Genomic DNA, 23,999 nt, shown 5'->3' on the forward strand with positions numbered 1-23,999 from the left:
GTTCTAAGAACTGGGAGGACCAAAAGCTCCAACAACCCAAAGGCTTGGAGAAAAGACCACCACCTCTGGACAAATCAAGGGGAAACAAAAACCACACTAGCCCGAAGGCCAGAGGAAAAACACTGGCACTAGGAGGGGGAGACGTGAAGCCCCCTCCCTCGACAAACGAAGCTTACGGGTTTCTCTCTCTAATATAATTTGTTTATTAAACAGAATATACAAGTTGTATTGTGTCACTTAAAATAGGTCGTGTCATCCAATCAAAAGAAAAAAAATAAAACAATTTGTGTAATAAAAAAAAAATTTAACTTATTTAATTAAATAACTCAAGTTGAAATTTCCTGATTCTCGTGTCTCTTATAGTCATCGCACCGCACGAACCCGAGTCATCCCAAATTGCCACCCCTGTCTAACAAATAAAAAAAAAGGAAAAAAAAAAAAAAATTTAGGAAAAATTATATTTTTTATTTTTGTAAAAATCTCAGAGAACCGAAACGGATCTCCATGGCGAGCACGCAAATCTAGACAACAAGAAGAAGCTGAAGAAGCCTCGTCGCTCTCTCGCTCTGTGCTTTAAACCCTAAGAGTCTTCACCAAATCAACGCGAAATTAGAATCAATTTTTATATCTAATTGATCGGCTGGGCTTTGAGGCTGTGCACCGGCGAATGCAATGGTGGTCTGCAAATGCCGAAAGGTAAGCGCTAGAATTCTCATTTTCTTTTTCTTTGTTTCTGATAACTTTTGCGCTGGTCCTTTGGCTGGAGGTTTGGATCGGATCGGTTTCGTAATCCGAAATCCAACGCGATCTGTACCCTGCTGTAGGGATCGTTGTTTTCAATTCTCATTGCTATATCTAAATTTCGTGGCTCAATTCGAAGAAACAAGGAAAATAATGAAAAAGGAAAAAATAAATGAGGGCATAATTTGGTTTAGCATTTCTAATTTTTCGCTTAAGTTTATATCCTCCATTTTATATATTGTGATTTACCAGCTCAAATTTGGCTCTTGTAAGCCTATTATGTCAATGTGTATGTGTGTGTAGAAATTGAACGGTAATGTATGTCAGCTAATGTATGTGATGGGCGTTTTTTGGTGTTTCAGGCTACCAAATTGTATTGTTATGTGCACAAGGTCCCTGTTTGTGGAGAATGTATCTGTTTCCCGGAGCACCAAATATGCGTGGTAAATTCATTGTTATTATTGTTGCCGTTGTTCTTATGTTAATCTTAGTTTTTTTGTTAGTTGTTTTATTGTAATCTTATTTTGACATGGATTTGTTGCTCGTAGTCACGTTGGATTCTGTTTATTTGTTTATTTTTATTTTTTAAAATCATTTTGATTGTATCGGCAAAAAAAGTCTCATATTTGTTATGTTATCATGCGATTGGATTTCATTTGGTTTTGGATAAACATTTGGTTGCGGTTGCACGAAAAATAGCTTATAAGGGTTTGGAATAGGAAATAGAACTTGATAGACTTAGGAAAAAGAGGAAGATAGATGGAGGGAGAGAGCATATCGAATGATGAATAGGAAATAGGTTCAGCGGCATGATGTTCTCGACACATTGTGTAACTCTGTTTTCGTTGAAGGTGAAGTTCAATTTGGCTAACCTGAATAGAATGCAATGCTTGAATCTTTCCTCTCTCTCTCTCTCTCTCTCTCTCTCTCTCTCTCTCTCTTCATGTTATATAGTGCTTGCGATGGATTCTGTTATCATTGCCCAGATATTCTCTTCCTTTTGACACGGAGTACTTGGAATCAATTGAGAGTTTTCGTAAGGGATAGTTTGTGCATATGTATGAACTGTGCACTTTTATTTTAATTGAGTAACAAATTATTTTTCAGCTCTGATATTAGTATGCTATTTAAACTATGTGATAGGTATGCATTTGCAGAACAGAACTGTCTTGGTGGTGCTCCCACTTTGCATTTGTTTCTAATGATTTGCTTTGGCCTTTGCATTTTTTTTTCTTTTTGTTCTCGTTGGATCTACTTTCTGCTACTTGTGTGTAAAATTCGTGGAAGAGATGAAAATTCAATTCCATCATGGTTTACATTCTGTTTGTAATGAAAATTTGTCTTGGACAATATTGTAAGGTTGTTCAGAGCCTAAGCTGTGTTTATCTTGTTGTCTTCTCTAGGTCCGTACTTACTCAGAATGGGTAATAGATGGAGAGTATGATTGGCCTCCTAAATGCTCCCAGTGTCAGGCTGTGCTTGAAGAGGGGGCTGGTCCTCAAACTACTCGATTGGGTTGTTTGCGTATGTGATTTTGCAGATATAGTTACTGCCTCTGACATTAAAATTCTCTCCTGAAAGAAAAACTGTTGAACTCTTACTGCATGACATGATTTACATTTATTTATTTATCTTTTGCTTCAGATGTTTTACACACAAATTGCTTGGTTTCACATATCAAGAGTTTTCCTTCACATACGGCACCCGCTGGATATGTGTGTCCTGCATGTTCCACTTCGGTAAGATACTTCTTAAAGTTATCATAGATTTATCTTAGAATTTTAATTTCATTTATTCCCTGTTTTCAATTATGAAAACAGGAAATAAATGAAGTTGAAATAAATGAAGTTTATTACTGTGTTTTGACATATTCTTTTAAAATATTTTCATGTGATGAATCATTAAGTATGACTAGAAATGATCTATTCAGTGACCAGTAAACTGTGCCATCTGGTTGTGGCATTTTACTTGTTGTTAGCTCAGAACATCTTTCAAAGATTATGGCATTGGTCTGAACTCTGTTCTGGGGATGTTTATTGTTTGGCATGGTTCATTTTCACATGCTTTTTTCTCTCAGATATGGCCTCCCAAAAGTGTGAAAGATTCAGGATCCCGCCTTCATTCATTGCTGAAGGAAGTTATTGTTCAGGTAAGGTCCATACTTGGATCTTACATATTGCAAAGAGAAGCACTCAAGTGATAGTCTTGCAAACTATTATATGCTTTGTGTGGTTAATTTTTCTTCCATTAATTACAAAACTTCCTTGGCAAGTATGGTCCTGATATGCTTATTTTCTTAGTGTGAATGGCTGCCATTGGTCTTATCTCGTGTAGTTGTAGTCATTCTGTTTTGCTTTTTTTTTTTTGAGAAGTAAATGAAATTCATTAAAAGTGCGAGGGGCGCAATACAAGTACATAGGAAGTATGCAAGAGAAACACCCAACAATCAAGAGTGAGAAAAAGAGAACAAAAATCAGCATAGCTAGAGACATGATGAAAGGCAGTAGCAGAGATCCACACAAATAGGGATTTTAGACATACAACACCAATCTATCACTATGATGTGACACTTGCAAAGATTATCCAAAGTGGGAATTTTTCCAAGGGAAGTTGTTTAAGTAAAGAAAGCCAACCTCAAAAAAGCCTTAGGCCCTGTTTGGTTCGCTGAATAGACCCCTGGAATGGAATGACTATTCCTATGGAATAGTTATTCGTTTGTTTGGTAAAGGGTCTATTATTTGGAATTGTTATTCCTATTGGAATACTTATTCATTTATGACGAGGGATACCTATTCTTCTAAAAAATGAGAGGAATAGCTATTCCTTGGGGTAAAGACAATATTTTCCAGAAAAAATCATTTATTATATATATATATATATATATTTTTTTTTTTTTAAAAAAAAACCAAACCCTTCACTGGCTGCCCAGCCACCCCAATGGGTGGCCGGCCAGCCCATATATGGAGTCGGGGGTGGTCGCACCGCCCCCGGAACACTTTGTGGTCTTTTGAGGGTGGCCTGTGCCACCCCCGATTCTCTTGCGGCCACCCCGGATTGGCTTCAGGTCTTTTTTTTAATAATTTGATTTGCTTTTTATTTTTTTTAAAAAAATGTGGGGTTTTTTTTAGTAATTTTGATTGGATTCCAATTAAAATATATGAGTTCTTACCAAACTAAAGATTAGGAATAGCCATTCCATTTCGCTATCTTCTATTCCTAAGAATAGCTATTCATTTTTCTAATGGAATAGTTATTCCGCAAACCAAACGAGGCCTTAGTCTTTCAAATGTTCTTCCAAGGGAAAGAGGAGTCAACATTAGGAAGAACCTTGTAAAAGGATTTGACCTCACAACGTCTTCTTTTTGAAGGCATCCAACAAAGCCTATTATCGCCCTCCCGACCCACCCTAGTGGAATACAAAACATTGAAGAAAGAGGACAAATTCCACCTCCCAATCATGCACCAACCTGGTGAAGTTAATGTCCCAATGAACTGTATCATTGCTAACACTCCTAAGATTAGCCACCATTGCATCCCTATTCCTTTCAAGGAAAAATAACTCCGGAAAAGATTCATTCAAAGGATGATCTCCACACCAAAAGCCATGCCAGAACCTGGTACGAGAGCCATCACCCACCTCCACACTACAAAAACTAGGGAAAACATCCCACCCCCTCCTAATTTGTTTTCAAAGACTCACCTCATAAGCTCCAATGATCCCCATAGAAACCATCCACCCGCTAAACTCCCATACTTCTTATCTACAATTTGATGCCAAAAGGCTTCTCTCTCCACAACAAACCTCAATAACCACTTACCTAATAGCGCTTGATTGAAAGTAGTCAAGCTCTTGATCCCTAGCTGTAATGACCCGCCTTTGGGAATTACACTAGCCCTCCAAGCTGAATAAGAGTACAAACCTTCTTCCAATTAACAAAATGGAATTAAGGCTCATTATCCAAATCGCCTTACAAAAAATCCCTCTGCAATTTTTCTAACCGATTAGCAACACCAACCGGGATAGGGAAGAGGGAAAGGAAATAAGTAGGAAGGTTGGAAAGAGTGCTCTTAATCAATGTTACTCGACCACCCTTAGATAACTAAAGTCTTTTCCATCCAACTAATTTTCTCAATGATAGAATCCCATATAAACTTAGCCTTGAAAGCAACACCGAAAGGAAGGTCCAAATATTTTATAGGCAAGGATGAGACCCTACAACCCAAAATACAAGCCAACCTACTCACATTTGGCGCGTTACCTACTAGAGCCAATTATGATTTAGCTAAGTTAATCTTCAACCCAGAAGTAGCTTCAAAGCAAAGGAGGACACATCTCAGGTATTGAAAATGGTCTGGAGAAGTCCCACAAAAAATGAGGTTATCATCAACAAAAAAGAGATGGGATACAGATACAAGATCATCACTTCTAGCCCCTATTGAAAAACCAGAGATAAAGCCCACAATCACAACAACTGACATCATACGACTAAAAGCTTCCATAACAATCACAAATATGAGAGTGGAGAGAGGGTCCCTGTGCCTCAGACCCTGAGAACAATTGAAGAAACCATTGAGCGTACCATTGATCAGGTAGAGAACCAACTATATATATACAGTGTGCAATCCACTTCTGCCACTTCTCCCCAAAACCACATTTCCTTAATCAGTAAAGCAAAAAGTTCCAATTGACATGATCATAAGCCTTCTCTCGGTCCAACTTACACAAACCCCTTCTTGCCTGATTTGGGACGGCTATCTAGGCATTCATTAGCAATGAGAATCGAGACTAAGATTTGACGCTCTCTAATAAAAGCATTTTGAGTATTGGAAATGAAATTCTCCAATATAGTTTTCAATCTATTCACCAAGACAGTTGCAATAATTTGTAAATGCCACTCACCAGGCTAATAGGATGAGAGACTTTGACCTCAACAACCCCCACTTTCTTAGGGATAAGAGTGATGAACGTAGCATTTAGACTTTTCTCGAATTTACCTTGTTGAAACTCTAGAAAGACTTCCATGATATCTTTTTTAAGAACATCCCAACAAGATTGAAAGAAAGCCATAGGAAAACCATTTGGGCCCCAAGCCTTTTCCCTATTCATGTCTTTCACTGCCTTAAAAACCTCCCTTTCCTCGAGAGCTCACTCCATCCAGATTGCCTCCTCCTCACTAATAGATTGAAATGGGAGACCATCGACATTCAGGGGCCAATGCTCATTCTCAGAGTAGAGCTGAGAGTAAATTGAATTATATGCTCCTTAATATAAGCCGGATTAGAGGAAGCAATGCCATTGATAACCAAGTTCTCCACAATGTTGCATTTTCTATTAGAATTAGCAATCTGGTGGAAGAACTTGGTATTTTTATCCCCCTCTCTAAGCCATAATGCTCTTGACTTTTGCCTCCAACACCTCCTCCAAAAGAGTAGCCTTTTCTAGCTCTGCTGTAACCGCATCCTTCCTCAATTTCTCTTCCCCAGACAGAGGCCTCTACTCCTTAGCCATGTATTGGCCTTGAAGCTCATCAAAAATAGCCATTTTTCTCTTTTCAACATTACCAAATTCCAACTCATTCCACTTTTTTTTTAAGTTGGCTTTTAGAGCTTTTAGGTTTCGAGCTAAGACAAAACTGGGGCACCCTTGAAAGCAGTAGGAGTTTGACAGTGCCTCACCTGCTCAACAAAACCATAAGTTTTCAACCACGTGTTTTCAAATTTAAAGTAGCTTCTACCCCTTTGAAAATTGCCACAATCAAGAAGAATAGGAAAATGATTTGAAAAATTATGGGTAACCTGCTCTGAACGATGTTCGAAAAGTGAACCTCCCATTTTGGAAAAATGAGAAACCTTTAAATTCTAGACCAAGAGAAGGGGGGGGGGGGGGAGTTTCAGTTGTTAGACCAAGTGAAACTTTCACCCCAAAGAGGTAAATCCATAAGACCCTGCTCAAATATAAAATTTGAGAACTCTTCCATAGTGGGAGAGGAAGTAGCCCCCGATCTCTCACAAGGGAAATGAGAGACATTAAAACCACCCCCAATGCACCAAGGTATATCCACTACAAAATCAGAAGTGCTAGCTCCTCCCAAAGTGAGTGACGATCAACATCAGAATTGGGCCCATAAACAATGGCGAAAGTCACTCAAACTAGTCAATAACATGTCTGAATTTACAAGCCACCAAGAAGTTACTCACACATTGATGCGGAACACAACAACAAGAATTGATTGAGTCTTTTAATTTTGTTTTAGGTTTTAATTGGTTTAGAGTTAATTAGGTCTTTTAATTTTATTTAGGTTTTAATTAGATTATTAGTTTTTGTTTTGTTTAATTTTTATGAGTAAGTTATTTTTGTAATTCAATAAATTTCATTGCATTGCCCTAGGATTTAGTCAGAGTCTATTTAAGCATATTTTGTACTCCAATGGAGGCAAACTTTGATGATGGAATAGAATGATGAGAAAGTGATTTTCTCTCCTCTCTCCTCTTTCTCTCTCTTTCTCGGCTTTTTCTGACTTCTTTCTCTTTCTAGCTTCTTCTCTCTTCTTCTTTCTCTCCTCTTTCCCCTATTTTCTCTCTCTTAATTTTTTAATTACTGTTTGTCCCTCATCACACAAGCTTTGATCTTTTCCAAGACTCTCCTATCCCAGATCAAGAGAATGGCCACCCAAAGCCCCCCTAGAATCCAACTGACACCAATCAAAGTGTTTCCTATAAGGCCATTAAGTCAGCCTTCAACGATCTGAGGAGTTTCCTAATACGCATGCGTTTATTTGCATCGTGTAACCCTCTAATATTCCACGAAATGATTTTCATTTTCATAAAGGAACAGAAAGCACCTGCCCAAGTCTACCTCCAGATTTAGAAACAAAGTCCTTTGAATTATAATCAATGGAACAATCCAGCCTTTTCAATTCTTCGGAGCCTCAGAAACACCCAAGTCACCAGCAACAACCAAATGAGAACCGAACGCAAAAATGACGTTGTTACCTGGAAACTCACCAATAACAGGGGACCCAACATCCCCCTCGCCAAGAACAGGGCTCCTGACAGCTTTCCCAACACCAACCGGCACAGAGCACGATTCTGCTACCTTGAGCAGTACCGTCTGGGTGTCAGAGAACATCTGCTGTGGTATATGACCAACTGACCGAGAGAACTCTGGAGCTTCTCTCAATGGAGCGTACTTGTTACCCTTCAATATCCCTTTAGAAATAGCCACCAAGGCCTTAGAGGACTGTGGCGGAGCTTTCAACGGCTCCCCGGTCTGAGATGACGAACCTATAGTCGCGCATGTGCTCGGCAAAGAAGCCCAGCCCTTTGATTTCGCTCTCCACAAAAGGGAAGAAACAGGCCTGGGTCAAGTTGGGTTTTTAAGTTGGAAGCCCCTGCCTGCCACAGGCTGGCTTTCCTCCTACTGCCCTCACTTTAAAAGTGGTTTTTGGCGGGCCCAAATGCGACCCATCAGAAACCAAAGACCCATCACCCTCCAATTGGGTTGAAATGACTTGTCCAACAACCATGGGCTTCGGCTGGCCCAAAGGCCTCAACAAAGAAGCTTCAGCGTCGACTGTAACATAGGGGTCGAAAGGATTCTCTGAGCATTAATGGGCTTGAGCTCTACACTCGCAACCCCCTCTAAGCCCATCCTGCCCTCAAAACCAACACAATAGGCCCACCTTAATTTTTTACTAATAAATGATTGATCTCCTCTCTCATAGACCCCAGCATGTTCCTAAAGTCACGCAGATCAAGACAGACGTCCATGTCAACCTTTGAGCCGGCTACCTACGCAGCCTGCCACCCTGACCTCGTTGGTGGAAAATCTGGAAAATACTGAATCCCCGTTTGCATACTAAAAAAGCTGAGTTAGTGGGTCGCTTGTTTCTGTATTTTGTATGGATCCATCCCTGTGAGACAGTCTCTTCTCAACTTCCAAAGTTACTAGGTGCTTCCTAAGAATCCTTCCAATCTTCCCTTGAGTAGGCTTGTCTATGCTAGACCTGATCATGGGTTTGGTCGCCTGCCTGGCCCAACAAAGCCTGACCGCTACTGGTTGGGCTTGGTCAAAATTTAAGGCCCTTTGAGCTGGGCCAGGCCTGAAACTTTAGGCTTGATTAGGTTTTCTTTAACCTAATGTTGAGTCCTGCCGCCTCTCTCTTCTACTTCTTCATTAGCAGCTCTCTCTCTCTCTCTCTCTCCTCATTAGTAGCTCCTTGGAAGTGTTGAACAGTTGAACCTTAAGCTCCTTTGTTTTTGTGTGTGTTCGGCCCAAACTTGTAAACCTCTCTCATGTTTCACCGCAAAACCCCAGCAAAAAGTACAGCTATAGTTGCATATTCCTTTTCTTGTTGTTCCCAGGCTTGGTGTTTTTAGCTAGAGCTGCCAGGCTTTAAAATTAGACTCAACATCCAGGCTGAGCCAGGTCCAGGCCTGCTCATTGACTCTTAATTCAAGCTGAGGCCTGGCCTGAAGCCAGCCCAGCCCACCCTGTTATCAGGTGTAGACTATACTAGCATGTCTAGGATTTAGTCACTGAAGGGATTATTCTACAATAAGAGCGGGCATTAGTTTCCGGAAACAATTGAAGGATTCAACTCATTAAGGTGAAACTTTCTTTTATTAATGATTCTTTGTGTCTAGAAGTGGCATGCTATTATTTCTTTTATATTTGAGATTGCTTTTTAGATTCATCTAGTCTTGAATTTTACTGTGATCTACATGCTAATCAAGACCTGATGTATGTGGCTTCTGGGTGGAAAATAATGTAGATCAGTCGTTTCAGTCTCATATATTGATGGTTGCAATTGCAGTCTTGTTAGGGAGCAGGTTTTTCCCTAAATATTTATGGCTACCAATTCAATACCCAACCGTTTATGTGACAGGAGAACTGGATGTACTGTGTATATTATTTTGAAACATGTTCCTTTTGCGTTTATCTTTTAAAGGAATAGTCTGATGTCTGTGTTTTTAGATTCTTCATCCTCTGCATTAGTGCTGGAGTCATTTGCCTTGGCTGTCTCATTTTTAATTGTCATTATATCTTCATAATTTTTGTCTGCTGTTATTCAGACTGGTCTGGAGAAGAATTTGTTTGGCAATTATCCAGTTTCATTAGCAGCAACAGAACCCCGTGGTCCTCCTCCTGCATTCGCCTCAGATCCTCTAGTTACAGCATCTTCTACTGGAATCAGGGAGAACAATGCAAGTTCATTGCCCTTGGTAGAACGAGATGAAATAAACATTACTGAAGGATACTCTGCTGCAACTGGAGTAGGGTCTTCCAAACTTCTAGTGACAGATATTGTGGAGATAGATGGTCCTAGCACGGCTGGGAATTTCATGAAGACCTCAAGCCCTGTAGGTGTATTAGGATTTTGCGGTCAAGTTTTGCATCTGAAACAGTGATTCTAGACTTTGTTTGGGTCAAGTTTTTCCTTTTTGCTTTTGATTTTCAAAATGCAACATTTTTTTTTTTCATTTTTTACACTTGCCATAAAGTAGTAGCAAAAGCAAAAGTATATTTGATAATTGTGGTAAATATCACAGGAAACTGTCATATGTAAACTGTTCAAGCAAGATAGGCTAACACAAATGTCAGTTTAGCCAAAGCTAAAAGCAGAGAAATACTTTATAGGTCCCAACCAGAGGCAGTCTTTGTGAACTTATTCGCTGTTTCTGTTTGCAATTTAGCATGGATATGCATGTGTACAGGCAATTTGGATGTCTGTATGATGTATGTTCTTATTTGGGTGTATTATATTATCCCATACATTCTTACCAAAAGCAAAAATCTCATATAATTTTGTGTTAATTGCAATCCAGCCTGGTGCTACAACACGAAAGGGTGTCTTCCAAGTTGAACGGCAAAACTCTGAAATTTCATATTATGCAGATGATGAAGATGCGAATCGTAAAAAGTATACCAAAAGGGGTAAGTAGATAGCTTTTCCATGATCCAATTCAAGTTTTTTCTTCATCAAGACATTGTTCACAGAAAATGTTCCAAACAAAGCCATCCAACTCTGGGACTGAACCGGCTCCGTCATCTTCCTGTGGGTTTCTCATTTGTAGGTCCATTTCGACACAAGTTTTTAAGAGCTTTGCTTCCTTTGTGGTCAAGTGCATTACCAACTTTACCAGTGACAGCACCCCCACGGAAAGATGCATCAAATGGCAATGATGTCTCTGAAGGTCGTGTGCGGCATCAAAGATCATCAAGGATGGATCCCAGAAAAGTCCTGCTCATTATTGCAATCATGTAAATTTTTTTACCTTTTCAATGATAAGATTTAGCACAGTAGAAAAATATAAAACAACATGGACTCAATAAATGGACGTTTTGTTACTAGATTTAGTAGTTGAGTTATTAGTGGTCCTCAAATTTGCTTTAGGATAAACAGTGAAGGTGGCGCATATTGCTGACACCATAAATTTGGCGACTTATCATTTGTGCCAAATGATTAGCAGCCCAAAATAATTTGTAGTATAAGTTTCTAAGGTGATATTATTGCATGATCTTTTGATCTCATTTTCTTGGACCACTGATTTCACATTTTCTCACATTAATAAATGATGGTAAAATGTCTATTCTTTAATATTGAATGTGGCTTTTAGCAGAGCAAATTGTTTATCGATCCTATCCATTAACTGAATTAGACAGTCATCATCATGATTAAATTGTACTAATAAACCACTGCAAGAGTTGAAATACAAGACAAAAATCACTATTTTTCTTTCTTTCACTAATACATGTTTTATGATCTTGTGCAGGGCATGCATGGCAACTATGGGTATTTTGTATTACAGACTAGTACAACGGGGTCTTGGTGTGGAGCTGCCTGATGAGGAGCAGCAGTCAATATGAGTAAGGTTGTGCTGCATTTCAGGTGATTCTGCATTTATGGAGACCTGCTGGTTTCTGCTTCTTTGTGTTGTTCTGGTCCTCTCTCTGGACATGTTGCTGGTTTTCAGTGAAACATCCAAGTGGATTGTAGGGAAATTTCATTTCAGTGCCGATGATGGGGATAAGTTACATATTCTTGGTTTGCCTTTTCCTTTTTTCTTTCTTCTTTTTTATTTTTTAAACCTTTACCCTTGCTTTCTAGGTCTGTTTTTAATTGAGTTGAAAGTTCAAGGAAAATATTTGTTCAAACTGGGTTGTCTTGTAATTATCTATTTGGTAATATACATGCAAGACCAATGTTATATAGAGTTCATCGAGTTAATAGTGTCCAACTCCTTTTCATTCACCAAGCTTGAGGTGATGTCCCTATAATTGCTAGATTTGGCTCAGGTGCCGTTAGAAAAAATTACAGCATATGTGCTGTAATTTTTTCAACGGAAATTAAATCTGGACCGTTAAAAAAAATTACAGTAGTTTTTTGACACCACCTGCCATCAAGGATTTGTATTAGGTGCTGGAAAAAAAAAAAAAAAAACTACAGCATAGTGTCTAGATTTAATTTCACTTTCTCTTTTTCAAGAAATACTTAAAATTAAATCATTTTTTTTTTTTTTTAAACTACAGTTCCTAAGTCGAATCCAAATCTCATAGCCCCTTTCGTTAATCTCAGAGTTTGAGAGTCAAACGTATTTTATCATTTTTTTTTAATCTATATATTTTTTTTTGCAGCTTTTGTTTATGGAGTTGCTATTTTCTTCAACCGTATCTAGTCATCTGGGTGTTTTTTTAATACTACATTTGGAGGGAAACTATTCAGCTGGGATGCTGTGTGATTGGACGCTCTTGATTGGTCTGTCATGGCCCCATTTCCATACTGATCTTATAATGCAGTGTTCAAAGCAGTTAACTAAAGAATAAAGATGGATTAAGAATTTAGGATTGTCCTGTTTGAGATTATTTGGATCTCAGACCTATAGGCTTATCTGAACAATCGTATGATCGAACGGCTCTAAATGTATTACTAAAAGAATTACAAATGGGCTACTACTAATCAATGAAGACATAGAAAGATGGACCTTATATACTTGTAAAAAATTTCATTATATTTTTTTTTATCCGCCATTGAACAAATGAGGGACCATATAACCAGGATAAACTTAACCAACTTATTATTATTATTATTATTCAAAATGGGAGAGGGGAGAGGGGAAAACTCTCCGCCATTTTAACAAAAAGTAATACAAACTATATTTCCCACAATTATCTTACAACATGATAGTTTTAATCAACCTTTAAATTAGTCATTGTTAAAAAAAAATAAAATTAAGGATTAGTTTGAACTGTTATGTTAGCATTATGTAATAATCGTTGAATAAAAATGTAATATATATCATTATTCTTGATCCACTTCTTTTGTGGTTAGATTAGTCAAAATTGATGTAATGAATTCTGAATAGTGAATAAGAGAAAATTGCAAGCTATGAAATCGGAAGGAACCAAGCTCATTGAGTGTTGTTTGGAGTATCACAACTTTTACTATAAATCTCTTACAAATTGACTTGGTAGTTCACATGATACTTATCACATCAAAAATTAGATTTATATGTCAAATTTTGTTGCTTAATTTTTTCACCCATGCCATGTGAATTTGTTAGGGGTTGTAGTGAAAGCTAATGTACCCCAAGCATTTTCCAAGCCCATTTCCTTTAGTTCTTGGGAGAGTAAGCTTTCTTTGTTAGCGAGTTTTTGGGAGATGTTTTTTTCTTTATTTTTTGTTTGAAAAATTGTTGTGATGTAACATAAAGGTAAACACTGATTTTTGTATTTGTAGGAGTGATTTGTGTTTGAGTTGTTCTGTTAAGAGTAATTCTAAATACTCAACTCTCATTCTACTAGGCTGATGTGACAGTACTCATCAACTCTTGAATTTGTTCTTTTTTAATAAAAGCTAATGATCGAAGGGCTGATGGGTACTGTCACATCAGCTTCGTGGGATGAGAGTTGAATATGTACATTACTCGTTTGTTACTATTTTTGTTTTGAGTAATGCTAAAAATTACACTTTTATCCATCACTATTCCACCATGTTGACGTGATAGTACAAATTAACTCTTGATCTTTTTTATGTTTTTTTTTTGTTAACAAGGTCTGATTGAAGGGTTGATATGCATTGCCACGTTATCTGGGTGAAATAAAAGTATGATTTTTACCATCACTCTCTTGTTTTGAGAAGAGACAACCCCCCCCAAAAAAAAAACAAAATTCTACCAAACGGATACGTACAATTTTCATGATATTGTAATTTTCAAATCAATGGCTATATATTAAAATTAGATAGTAACGTAAATAGTTAGAAATGCTACTTTATATTCTTTTGTCCTTCTCAGCTAACTTGGCATTGTCAATTTACCATTGGATTTCCCTCCCTTCTTTTAATTAGAGAAATGATTCATTTATTGCTCTTGTTATTCTTCCATCCTCCTACTTTTGAAAATTATCATTGGATTTGTAGGGTCCATGTGGTTCCCTCATATGAGTAATGCTAGAGGTCACTTTTTTGTCCCACCATTGAGCTTGTGATTGATCACTATTGAATTTTGATAAAGTAATGGTTTTAAAAGCCATATCATTTTTAGAGGGACACAAAAGTGATAAAAGAATAACTTCTAGAATTACTCCCCTCATATGGATCACACAGATTTAATGGTGATTTTCAAAAGTAGGGAGATGAAAGAAGGACACGAGATCTCTTTTAATTAAGATTGATCTAAACGTAGATTGATAATGTCACATTAACGGACAATGATAAGAGAAGAACAAAAGAAATACAAAGTAGCATATCTCTAGTTTTGAACACTCAAATAAAAATTTATTTATTTATTTATTTTTTATGGGTGCCAATTGATTTAATTAGATGTTATGAGTTTACATTCCAAAGTCAAACAAAAAGTTAAAGAAGCATTAAAAGCTGAAACCAGTCTCGTGGAATTTAAACCCAACATATATACTACAAAATAACATATTAATGTCTCTAAATTTACAATTAAGTTATATAAAAACATTGAATTTAAAATATACTTGGAAAAGAATTAATGTAGTTAATTTGTTCATTAGTTTATATATTCCAAAGTCAAAGCTAAAAATAGCCAAATTAAAAGGAAAATAAAAGCGTGCTCAAGGTGAAAACCAAAAAAATAATTGATAATTAATATGATTGAAAATCGTTATTTCGTTGACATTAAAAAAGTCAAACTTTTAAAATAAATGACTGCTGATCGCCTGATCTCCTGAAAGCCCAAAAACGAAGCTTCCCAAGTCAAACCTGTGGCCACCGAAGGTCAAAGCCAAATATATAAATAAATAAAGAAAATACCACAAATTCAACCCCATGTACCAATAAAACAAAAAATCAACCCCATTCTAGAAATTAAATATCTATATAATTCTTCTCCTATTGACTAAATAGATGGCCTAGACAGAAGCAATTCATTGATTTTTTTTTTTTTTTTAATTGTCTCATTTTCTTTTTCAAGCATTTAATTAGTCACATTCCAAAGTCAATATTCACAATTTAATTAGTTTAATAATAACAATCGATATGTTGTTAAATTAAAAGAGTATTATTAATTACCTGATCAATCCCTTATTAATTAAATCCAAATCGGAGTTTATAAGTTCGTACACTTGAATTAGAAAAATTTATTGAAATTTTAAAAGAGTCAAAATAAATATTATTAAACTTTTAATCAATCTACATTCCAAAGTCAAACCCTAATGAATACGTAGATAAACAAGAGAATACTACAACTTAAAAATGACGTGCTTAAATTAAAACCCAAAACAATTATCGATATGAATGTATTATTAGCTTAATTATTAAATTTAAGTACCCAATGGTACTTAAAAGCATATTAGTGTCTATAAATTAACAATTTGAATTAGAAAATTTATTGAAATTTTAAAAAGTCAAAATAAATATTATTAAAATTTTAATCAATCTACATCCCAAAATCAAACCCTAATTAATGAATATGTAGGTAATTAAACAAGAGAATACTACAACCTGAAAACGACGTTATTCTTAATTAGATTGAAACCAATGCTAGAAATTAATATAACAATCTATATATATATAATTCTCCTCTCTTATTACTTAGTTTGCCTTAAGCTGGCAAGAATTTCATTAATGCAATTTGTATATATCTCTAATTTTAAAGTAAACAATATCATGAACCATTGGATGTGGTTCTCTGAATCCTAACCCGGCCAGCCTAATATGATGCATTCTAGATTTGAGGAATTTTTTCAAAATCATTCTATATATTAAACTGAAGTGTACGTACGTGTCTAAATGTGCGCATGTCACATGCATTTGTCCGTGCATCGGAGAAAATTCCTCTAATCCAATTTAAAAGAAAACTTTATCCATACGGGTTGAGACGACGGTGCGCGCCACCCGTACAAGAAGATAGATTTCAATTCATAGTTGGCCTCGAGTAAATGTAGGTGCAAGCTGATATAGGCCTTTAGTAAAGGTAAACCTATCTTGGGTTGCATTTATTCATTCTGAAATTGGTTAAATGTAGATTGTCAAAGAAGAAAGGTTTTGTAATTCTTTTTTAGTTTCATAGTTCAAGCCAACTCATGAGAAGTGAGAAGAAACCTGTGCTATAATATATATATAGCACTAATTGCGCATTGCATCTTGCTAATCACGCTTTACATTTCCTTAATCCAATGATGAATGCATCTGTCACACAAGTATATAGTGGGGTTGCACAAACTTAAAGTGTACATGCATGTGTAGGTTTTATCCAAAAAAAAAATAAAAAAATAAATAGAGTTGACTGTAACCATGCTTAATTTATTATAAAGATTATAATTAACATTAATTTCATGTATATATATATATATATATATACTTTAAATTCTAGGTTAACAGAGATTAAGAATTTTCACACACTAATTGGAAATATATTCAAACCTCGTATTAACTTGTATTGATTAATTACTTGATGCTGTAGTTCAATGACATAGAATAAACTAAAAATTAATTATGACTTATAAAATTCCCTTAAACCTTTCAGATTTAAGTATTAATTAATGAGGTGATAACGCACTAGAAATAACAGCTAGTGACTAATCAAGAGGTGTAAACTCAAACAATTAGCTAGATGATGACTTTTTGGACAAATGCACTACAGCTGACTTTGTAGCTACACGTCGCTGCTTTAATTATTAAACTATTTGACAATTCTTTCAAGTAGATGGCCACGCTTTTAAATCTTATTAATTATTTGATGAAAGTCAAAAAGAAAAAAAAAATGTAGAAAAGAAAAGAGAAAAAAGACCTGACATACCAAATTTTGATTGATTTATTATTATTATTATTTTAATAATGATGAAACAATATCCATTAAGCTATGAAGAACAAACATAACACAACAACTACTCAAACTCCTTGATCAATTACAGGCCATCTCCAAAGGGAACTACATCCAAACATCAAAATAAACAAATACAACACAATTACAAACACATTTTCCCAAAACTGAATTATATAGGAATACCCCAAACAGAACAAAGAGCCCTATTCAAATTAGAATCTTAATTTAAACCATTCTCGGAAGCAATTCTAGCCTTCATATCCCATGATATGAACTTTAATATATTCTCTTCTGAACTATATAACTTGCCTTCCAAAAATTATGTGGTTCCATTGCATCCAAATATAGTAAACGATAGCCCCTAAGGCAACATTGCAAATTGTTGGAGCACTTTTCAGTAGTTGTCCAGGTGTCAGAAATTGGGTGGCAACCCCTTTGGGCCTGAGTTCGTTAGAGAGGGAGTGAGAACTAGGAAGAAAGTTGGATTTTGGAGGTTTTGTTATAACGTTGTAAACTGACCATTTTCGAATGATGAGTCGTGCTTTGAGAAAACCTTATAAGTTTTTGAACCTCTTGGAGTCGAGGGAAAGTAGTAGATTAATTAGGAGCTAGTTGGGTGAAAATTAGGAAAAACACGTTTTGGGGCAAAAACATCCGAACGGTTCTAAGCATCGTCTCAATGATGCATATTGTTACAACGATTCTCGAGGAGCGTTCGGGCGATTTTAAGGTAGATTAATGTGTAAATTGAGTTTTTAAGAGTAGATTAAGGTTTTGGCTTAGAACTTTGGCCAATATTAGAGTGTAATGCAGAGTAAGGAGTTAGAGTACGTCTTCTCAAGAAGCTCGCGTTTGGGGATTTAGTGCTTGAGGTAAGTAATCACTTATGAGAATGCCAAAATAATATATCATCAAGCAGTAATATTTTTGAAAAATATAAAGTGACTCCTAATTTAAGTGTGTGTGTGATCAACAATTCACCAAAATAAAAATGCGGAAAAGTAAATGAGATAGATATTTTGGTGACAAAGTGGAAACTCGATCTTATCCAAGAGAAAAACTACTCCGGGGCAGCCAAACTTATGAAATCCACTAACAGAAGAAATAGCTAGTTACAAAGCAGTCGTACTCACATACTCCTGAATCCTGATACAGTAGTTGTACCTTGAACTCTAACACGTACCTATACGTGAGCGCCTCTCAAGCAGACCACCTGCTTGAAGGGTTCTTCAATGGACTCATTTAGCTTAGAGCTCCTCCCTAAACTAAACTTCAATGGGTTGATCAAATCATACAAATAAAAACTTTAAGAGAGCTAGCAAATATTACAATCTCTGCCTAAACACCCTCTCTTAGCACACTGGAGTTTATATGATACTCCTTACAAAAACACTGCCTAGAGGTCTCATTATATAGGCTTCTGAAATCCTAAATCGACATTGACTCGAATTTCCCTAGCCCTAGGTGGCGTCCGGATTGAGTAAGTGGGCGTCTGGAAGTCAAGCAGCAACCGACTTCAAATAACATGCTTTTCTTCAGAAGTATTCAGTAGCATGTCTGGACTAGGATTGTGCAGACCAGCACAAAACTCGCCCCGACCCGAGTGACCCACCCCACCTCGCACCAAATTGCTACAAATCGTGTATGGAATGCGGGCCACAAGCCTGATTTTGGGCCCCCCGCACGGTGCGGTATGGTTTGCGGGTGGCCCATTTGGAAATTACCGGGGACTCGCCCCACCCCGCACCCGCACCGCACCAAAAGAAAAAAAAATAAATACAAAAAGCCATAAAAGTAAAAACTAACCCTAGCTAGCAGTGCCGCATGGAAGTTCCACATTTTTTTTTTCTTTTCTTACATTCCAGAGACTTCCACAACAAAAATTAACCCTAGGCAGCACCGATCTTCAATTTTTCGCCGATCTTCATCTTCTTCAACCTTCAATTCACCTCGCTATTTTTGCAAACCCTTGAGTCCGGATTCCCTCCAACCTTACTCCTCAGTCCCTTTTTTCTTCATTTAGGTAATTCCTAGGGTTTAGACTCTTCACTATTCGTTGTATTTTCTTGTGATTTATTGTTTGCTGGTGGTTCATTGTGTTTATTGTTTGGGTTTGTAGGTATTTTCAAAGGAATCACATTCACGGGTCTCGTTTTAACTTCTGATCTTCAAAGCAAATTGGAGATAGATCGGTATTTGATGGAGGAGATGGAAAAACCGAATGTGAACTTTGATATTTTAAATTGGTGGAAGGTGAACTTAACAAAATTCACAGTACTTGCCTAAATAGCACGTATTGTGTTGGCCATTCCCATTGTTATAGTTGCTTCAGATTTGACGTTTAGCACTGGAGGGCGTGTGTTTGATCAATTTCATTGGCCCCAACAACGGTTGAAGCATTGGTGTGTGCATAAAACTGGTTAAGATCAAAACCCCTAAGCAGTGGCAATAGTTATGACATAGAGATGATTGATGATTCTGAAAGTTATAATCTCGAGTCAGGTAAGCTTTCTATTATTCACTTCTTAATTTATTTTGCTATTTAAAAATTCTAATTATCGGTTTCAATTAAGAATGTAATTCTTTTTTTTTTTTTTTTGTTTCATTCTTTGTAGAAATAACTTTGAAGAACATCACTATTTTACTTAAGGAGGATTAGTGACGTGAAGATTGAAGATTGAAGTTGCATTTTGCTTGTTTTGTTTTGGATGGGTTGCTGACTGTCGTTTGTGAGTCTGTGACAACACTGACAAGGCTGGATGGATTGCTGGATTTTGCTTGTTTGTAATTGTGTTGGCTACTTAGGATTTTGCTTGTAATTTGTAATTGTGTTTGTAATTTGTTTTTATAAAGAAAAAAAATTAGTATTTTTTTGAATTTTTATTTTTTACAAAACAATACAAAAAATTATGAAATTGCCACTCAAGCAAAACCGCCCCGCCCTGCAGACCTGCGCATCCCTGCCCCACCAATAACCGCATCGCATGGATTCAGGTATATTTATGCAGTTTACGGGTCCACTTTAAGGAACCCGTAGGGGTATGGGGTGGGGCCAAAAGGGGGGGAAAACCGCCGCCCTGCCTTATGCCCACCCCTAGTCCGGACGGCATAGCCCTAGCGTCCGGACGGTTGCATGATGTCTTCACTGTTCGCAGCCTTAAATTTGCTGTCGGACACTACATCGAACATGGGCTCTCGGGTCTAGGTGTCCGCTGGGCTGTCCGGACATCTGTGCAAACATGTGCTCTCTGTGATTGGTGTCTGTTGAGGTGTTTGAACACTTCTTCGAACACTGATGGGCATTCGGATGCTTCCTTTGGCCGTCTGGACGGTCACAATGGAAACCACCTTGCTGAGCTGTAAGCGAGTTAGAATTTTCATTGACTTTAGGAAATTGCTTTTCTTGATACTTGTGACACTGAACTTGTCATATTTGCCCTTTCCATATTGGAGAAAATACTCTGAAAAATTATTTGAATTATGGTATTCCTGTTTCAGCAGTACCCTAATATGGTAGTGATTTTGTCAACAGAATTGTAGCCAATAAATTAACAATTTTCATCTATAAACTATGCATTTTTTTTTTTACGTGCATGTCCTCTTGAAAATATGTCATGAGCCCTGATGTTTTGGAAATATTTGATTTAAAGATGTATTACTATCCATTGTGTATTCCATAAATTAAACTATAATCTCAAAATGGAATCTAAAATGTTGTGTGGCATACTGCCATTGTAAAAAGAAGTGAATAGCCAGGGATATGTGCACACTAGTATATAGACTTGACCCTATGGCCTATGTTAATTTTAATGTTCTCTGCTCTGGATCCGAGGGCTAAAGTGACTAGTGCAACAGTGTGGCACCAGTGTTGTACTAAAAGTCCCATGGGACGGGCAAATCTCATCGTAAGAGGGTTATAAATACAGGTAAGTCATGTGGAGGATAGTTGTATATGAACTGTAACAACGACCTAGGAATCCATATATGCAGAAAAAGAATTTACTCGGCGATTTTTTTTTTAATTAATTGAATAAGGAAAGAATTATAAGGAAGAATGCTTCCCACTTCTGATCCAAAAGAAAAAGAGAATGGATGATCCTATAAGCAAACATTGACTTGGTGATTGAGTCATGAAAATACGTACCTCTCTTTCATATTTTGCACCTTAGGCCTGTTTCTTTCGGAGTAAAATACATTTTTGGAAATTCTTTTTAAATTTTTAAATATTAGGTGCAGCGTAAAATATTAATCAACCTAAAACTATTTTTAGTTGACAAAAAAAAAAAAAAAAAACTTTCATGAGGCATAAAATGGTTTACCTTTCTGATCATTTGCGTAAACTATTTTTGAGTGCTTTTTGTCACCTCCGGGCAGGCTATTGTGAGAAGCCCTTGTGTGGCCTATCTTCCCAAACAAGTCATGGGTTGCCCGAGCTGATGGGCCGCATAAGGGCTCTTATAATTGCCTATCTAAATTACAAGCAATATGGACATGCAATTGCACTAGATCTCAGTTCTATGAGTTCTATCACCCAAAGGCCTTTTTATTCTCACACATTTCTTTCTTTGTATCTCTTCTTTTCCGTCTCTCTTCTTCATAATTCTTCAAATAATAATAATAAAAATTTGCCAATTTTCTGTAATGATTTTCCAGAAAACATTTTTTAAAATAAAGTATTTTATCTTGAAACAAAGGTGGTTGATATTTAAATAATTCCATAATTGCTTCCTTTAGTAAGCCGCTATGGGAGGGAAGCTACCCCCCCCCCTCTCTCTCTCTCTCTCTCTCTCTCTCTCTCTCTCTCTCTCTCTCTCTCTCTCTCTCTCTCTCTCTCTCTCTCTCCCTGAAACACCCCTCTTCTTTCCACTTCCTCATCTTTCCACCTAACCAACCAAAAACTTTGAGAGTTTTCTCTCGAATCAACCAACCAACAAGCTTTCTGCTCCGGCTAAAGGTTTCTCTAGCTTCAAAGAATCTGTCCACCATGTACATCATCGGTGATGGCTTCTCTCTTGTCGGATCGGTTTCCCCCTCTTCTTTCTGCTCTAAGCCATGGTGCCCCCGGTATCTTGAAGTTTTTAGATATGAGTTTTTCCAACTCAGATATACTAACTTTAGGAGACATTTCCATCCAAACCTCCACTCCACTAGGTTCCATGGTCCTCCAGCTTCGATCCACTGGCAGCGGTTTCATCATCGAACCTTCCTTCGCTGGAGCGTACTCCTCACGCGCCAACATTGGGTCACGTTGCTGCTGCTTTTGCTGCTCCCCACCGACCTTCTTCGCTTTTGCCGATTTCCGAGGGTGGTTTGGCCGCTATCGATAGTGTATTTTGGATTTATTTTCTGCTTCTCTGTCTTTTATTTATGTACTTGTTTTTTGGCTTTTCTGTTGCATATTCTCTTAATTTGTTTTTCCCTCTTTTGGTGTTTAGGTCATTAAGACTCAATATACATCACATATCATCTTTACTAGTGATCCCAGTTTTGTGGCATTCGTGCCTCAAACCATTGGGCCCACAACCCGCATTTCTAGAAGCATATATTGCCTCCGCGTACTTTTGTTCTTAGTTTTAATTCTGTGTTGTCTAGCCCTTATTGTGTATTTTCTTTCCTGTTGTAATTTTGTTCATGTATCTATAAAAAAAAATAAAAATAATAACAAGTATTTTTTTTTAAAAAAGAAAAAGAAAAAAAGAAGAAACAGAAAGCTGATAGGCTAAATAAAGATTAATGTAGAAGGGGTTGGAGCTGGAACAGTTCGACGCGCAATAGGATAAGAATATTTATTTTTTTATTTTTTCCTAGGCAAGAGGATAAGATTGTTTAATTAGGTTAAAGAGATTCTTCTCAAATAATAAGAATTATTGTTTATGTATGAGAATTAGATTCTATAAAGCGAAAATAAATGAAGCTTGAAAGAAGAATATTCTTCTATATTCTATCCAAGTACGTGGATTACCAACTCTGTACGTATTCTACATATTAATTAATACCATACTTATTAAGTAAGAGAATGTCATATATAATTGTATTACTATTCCCATTGATTATTTTAATTCTATCAACAAATTCATGAAAAGCTTTTTAGCAAGTGGTAATCAATGAGACAAAGTTGAATTTTAGCACACCATATCATCTGCGGACTAATGGTCGGTCAATGGGAAAGAACTATCAAAATACATGAGGATATGTTGTGAGTGTGTGTACTCGACTTTAAGGGGTGTTGGATTCAGTGCCTATCCTTGATCGAGTGTGCCTACAACGATAGCTTTCGAGCATTCATTAGAATGACATTGTATGAGGTGTTATATGGACCCAAGTGTCAATCACCTTTATATTGGAATGAAGTAGGTGAGAGACATGCAACTACTGATTGAGGCCAAATATAGTACAAGACACGAGGGTAGAGGTTGCCTTCATGCATCTGCCAGAGAATGTTAGTCGCTCATAGAAGGCAGAAAAGCTACGTTGACAAGCATAGCTAGGAGTTGCAATTCGAAATTGGTGTCAAAGTATTCCTAGGTATTACTAATGAAAGGTTTTGTAAGATTCGATAAAAAATGAAAAGCTGAATCCTCAATTTGTCGAGCCTTTTGACGTAGTCGAGAAGGTTGGCCCAGTAGCATATAGAGTTGCATTACCTCTGGACTTGTCGAGAGTTCAATGATGTATTTCACGTGTCTAAACTTAAGAAATACATGCATGGGTCAAATATGGGCCACTGCAAATCAAGAGAATCTATCTCACGAAGTGGTGCTGGTACAGATTTTAGATCAAAAGGAGCAGGAATTGCGCACAAAGAAGATTCTGCTCGTCAAAGCTAGTCTTGTGGCGAAATCACTGTAATAACTTATCAGCAAGGACTTGTCGTAGCTAGCTCTTTTGGACTTTTAACAATGACAAAATGTCGTTGTTAAAAAAAGGGGGGGGGGGGGTGGTAATGAGAGGATACATGTTAC

At 36.9% G+C, this 23,999-nt stretch overlaps 1 protein-coding gene across 1 annotated transcript; it reads left to right on the top strand.

The window, feature by feature from the left end:
- Positions 1 to 391: 391 nt before the first annotated feature.
- LOC133882886 (uncharacterized) lies at positions 392 to 11,958 on the top strand. The gene is made up of 9 exons (XM_062322115.1): positions 392 to 696; positions 1,104 to 1,184; positions 2,145 to 2,265; positions 2,386 to 2,480; positions 2,819 to 2,890; positions 9,817 to 10,104; positions 10,570 to 10,678; positions 10,819 to 11,005; positions 11,518 to 11,958. The coding sequence occupies exons 1-9, from the start codon at positions 673 to 675 to the stop codon at positions 11,609 to 11,611; spliced, it is 1,071 nt and encodes a 356-aa protein (XP_062178099.1). The 5' UTR covers positions 392 to 672; the 3' UTR covers positions 11,612 to 11,958.
- The last annotated feature ends 12,041 nt before the right edge of the window (positions 11,959 to 23,999 follow it).

The sequence above is a fragment of the Alnus glutinosa genome, chromosome 11, assembly GCF_958979055.1.
Source record: "Alnus glutinosa chromosome 11, dhAlnGlut1.1, whole genome shotgun sequence".
NCBI lineage: Eukaryota > Viridiplantae > Streptophyta > Magnoliopsida > Fagales > Betulaceae > Alnus > Alnus glutinosa.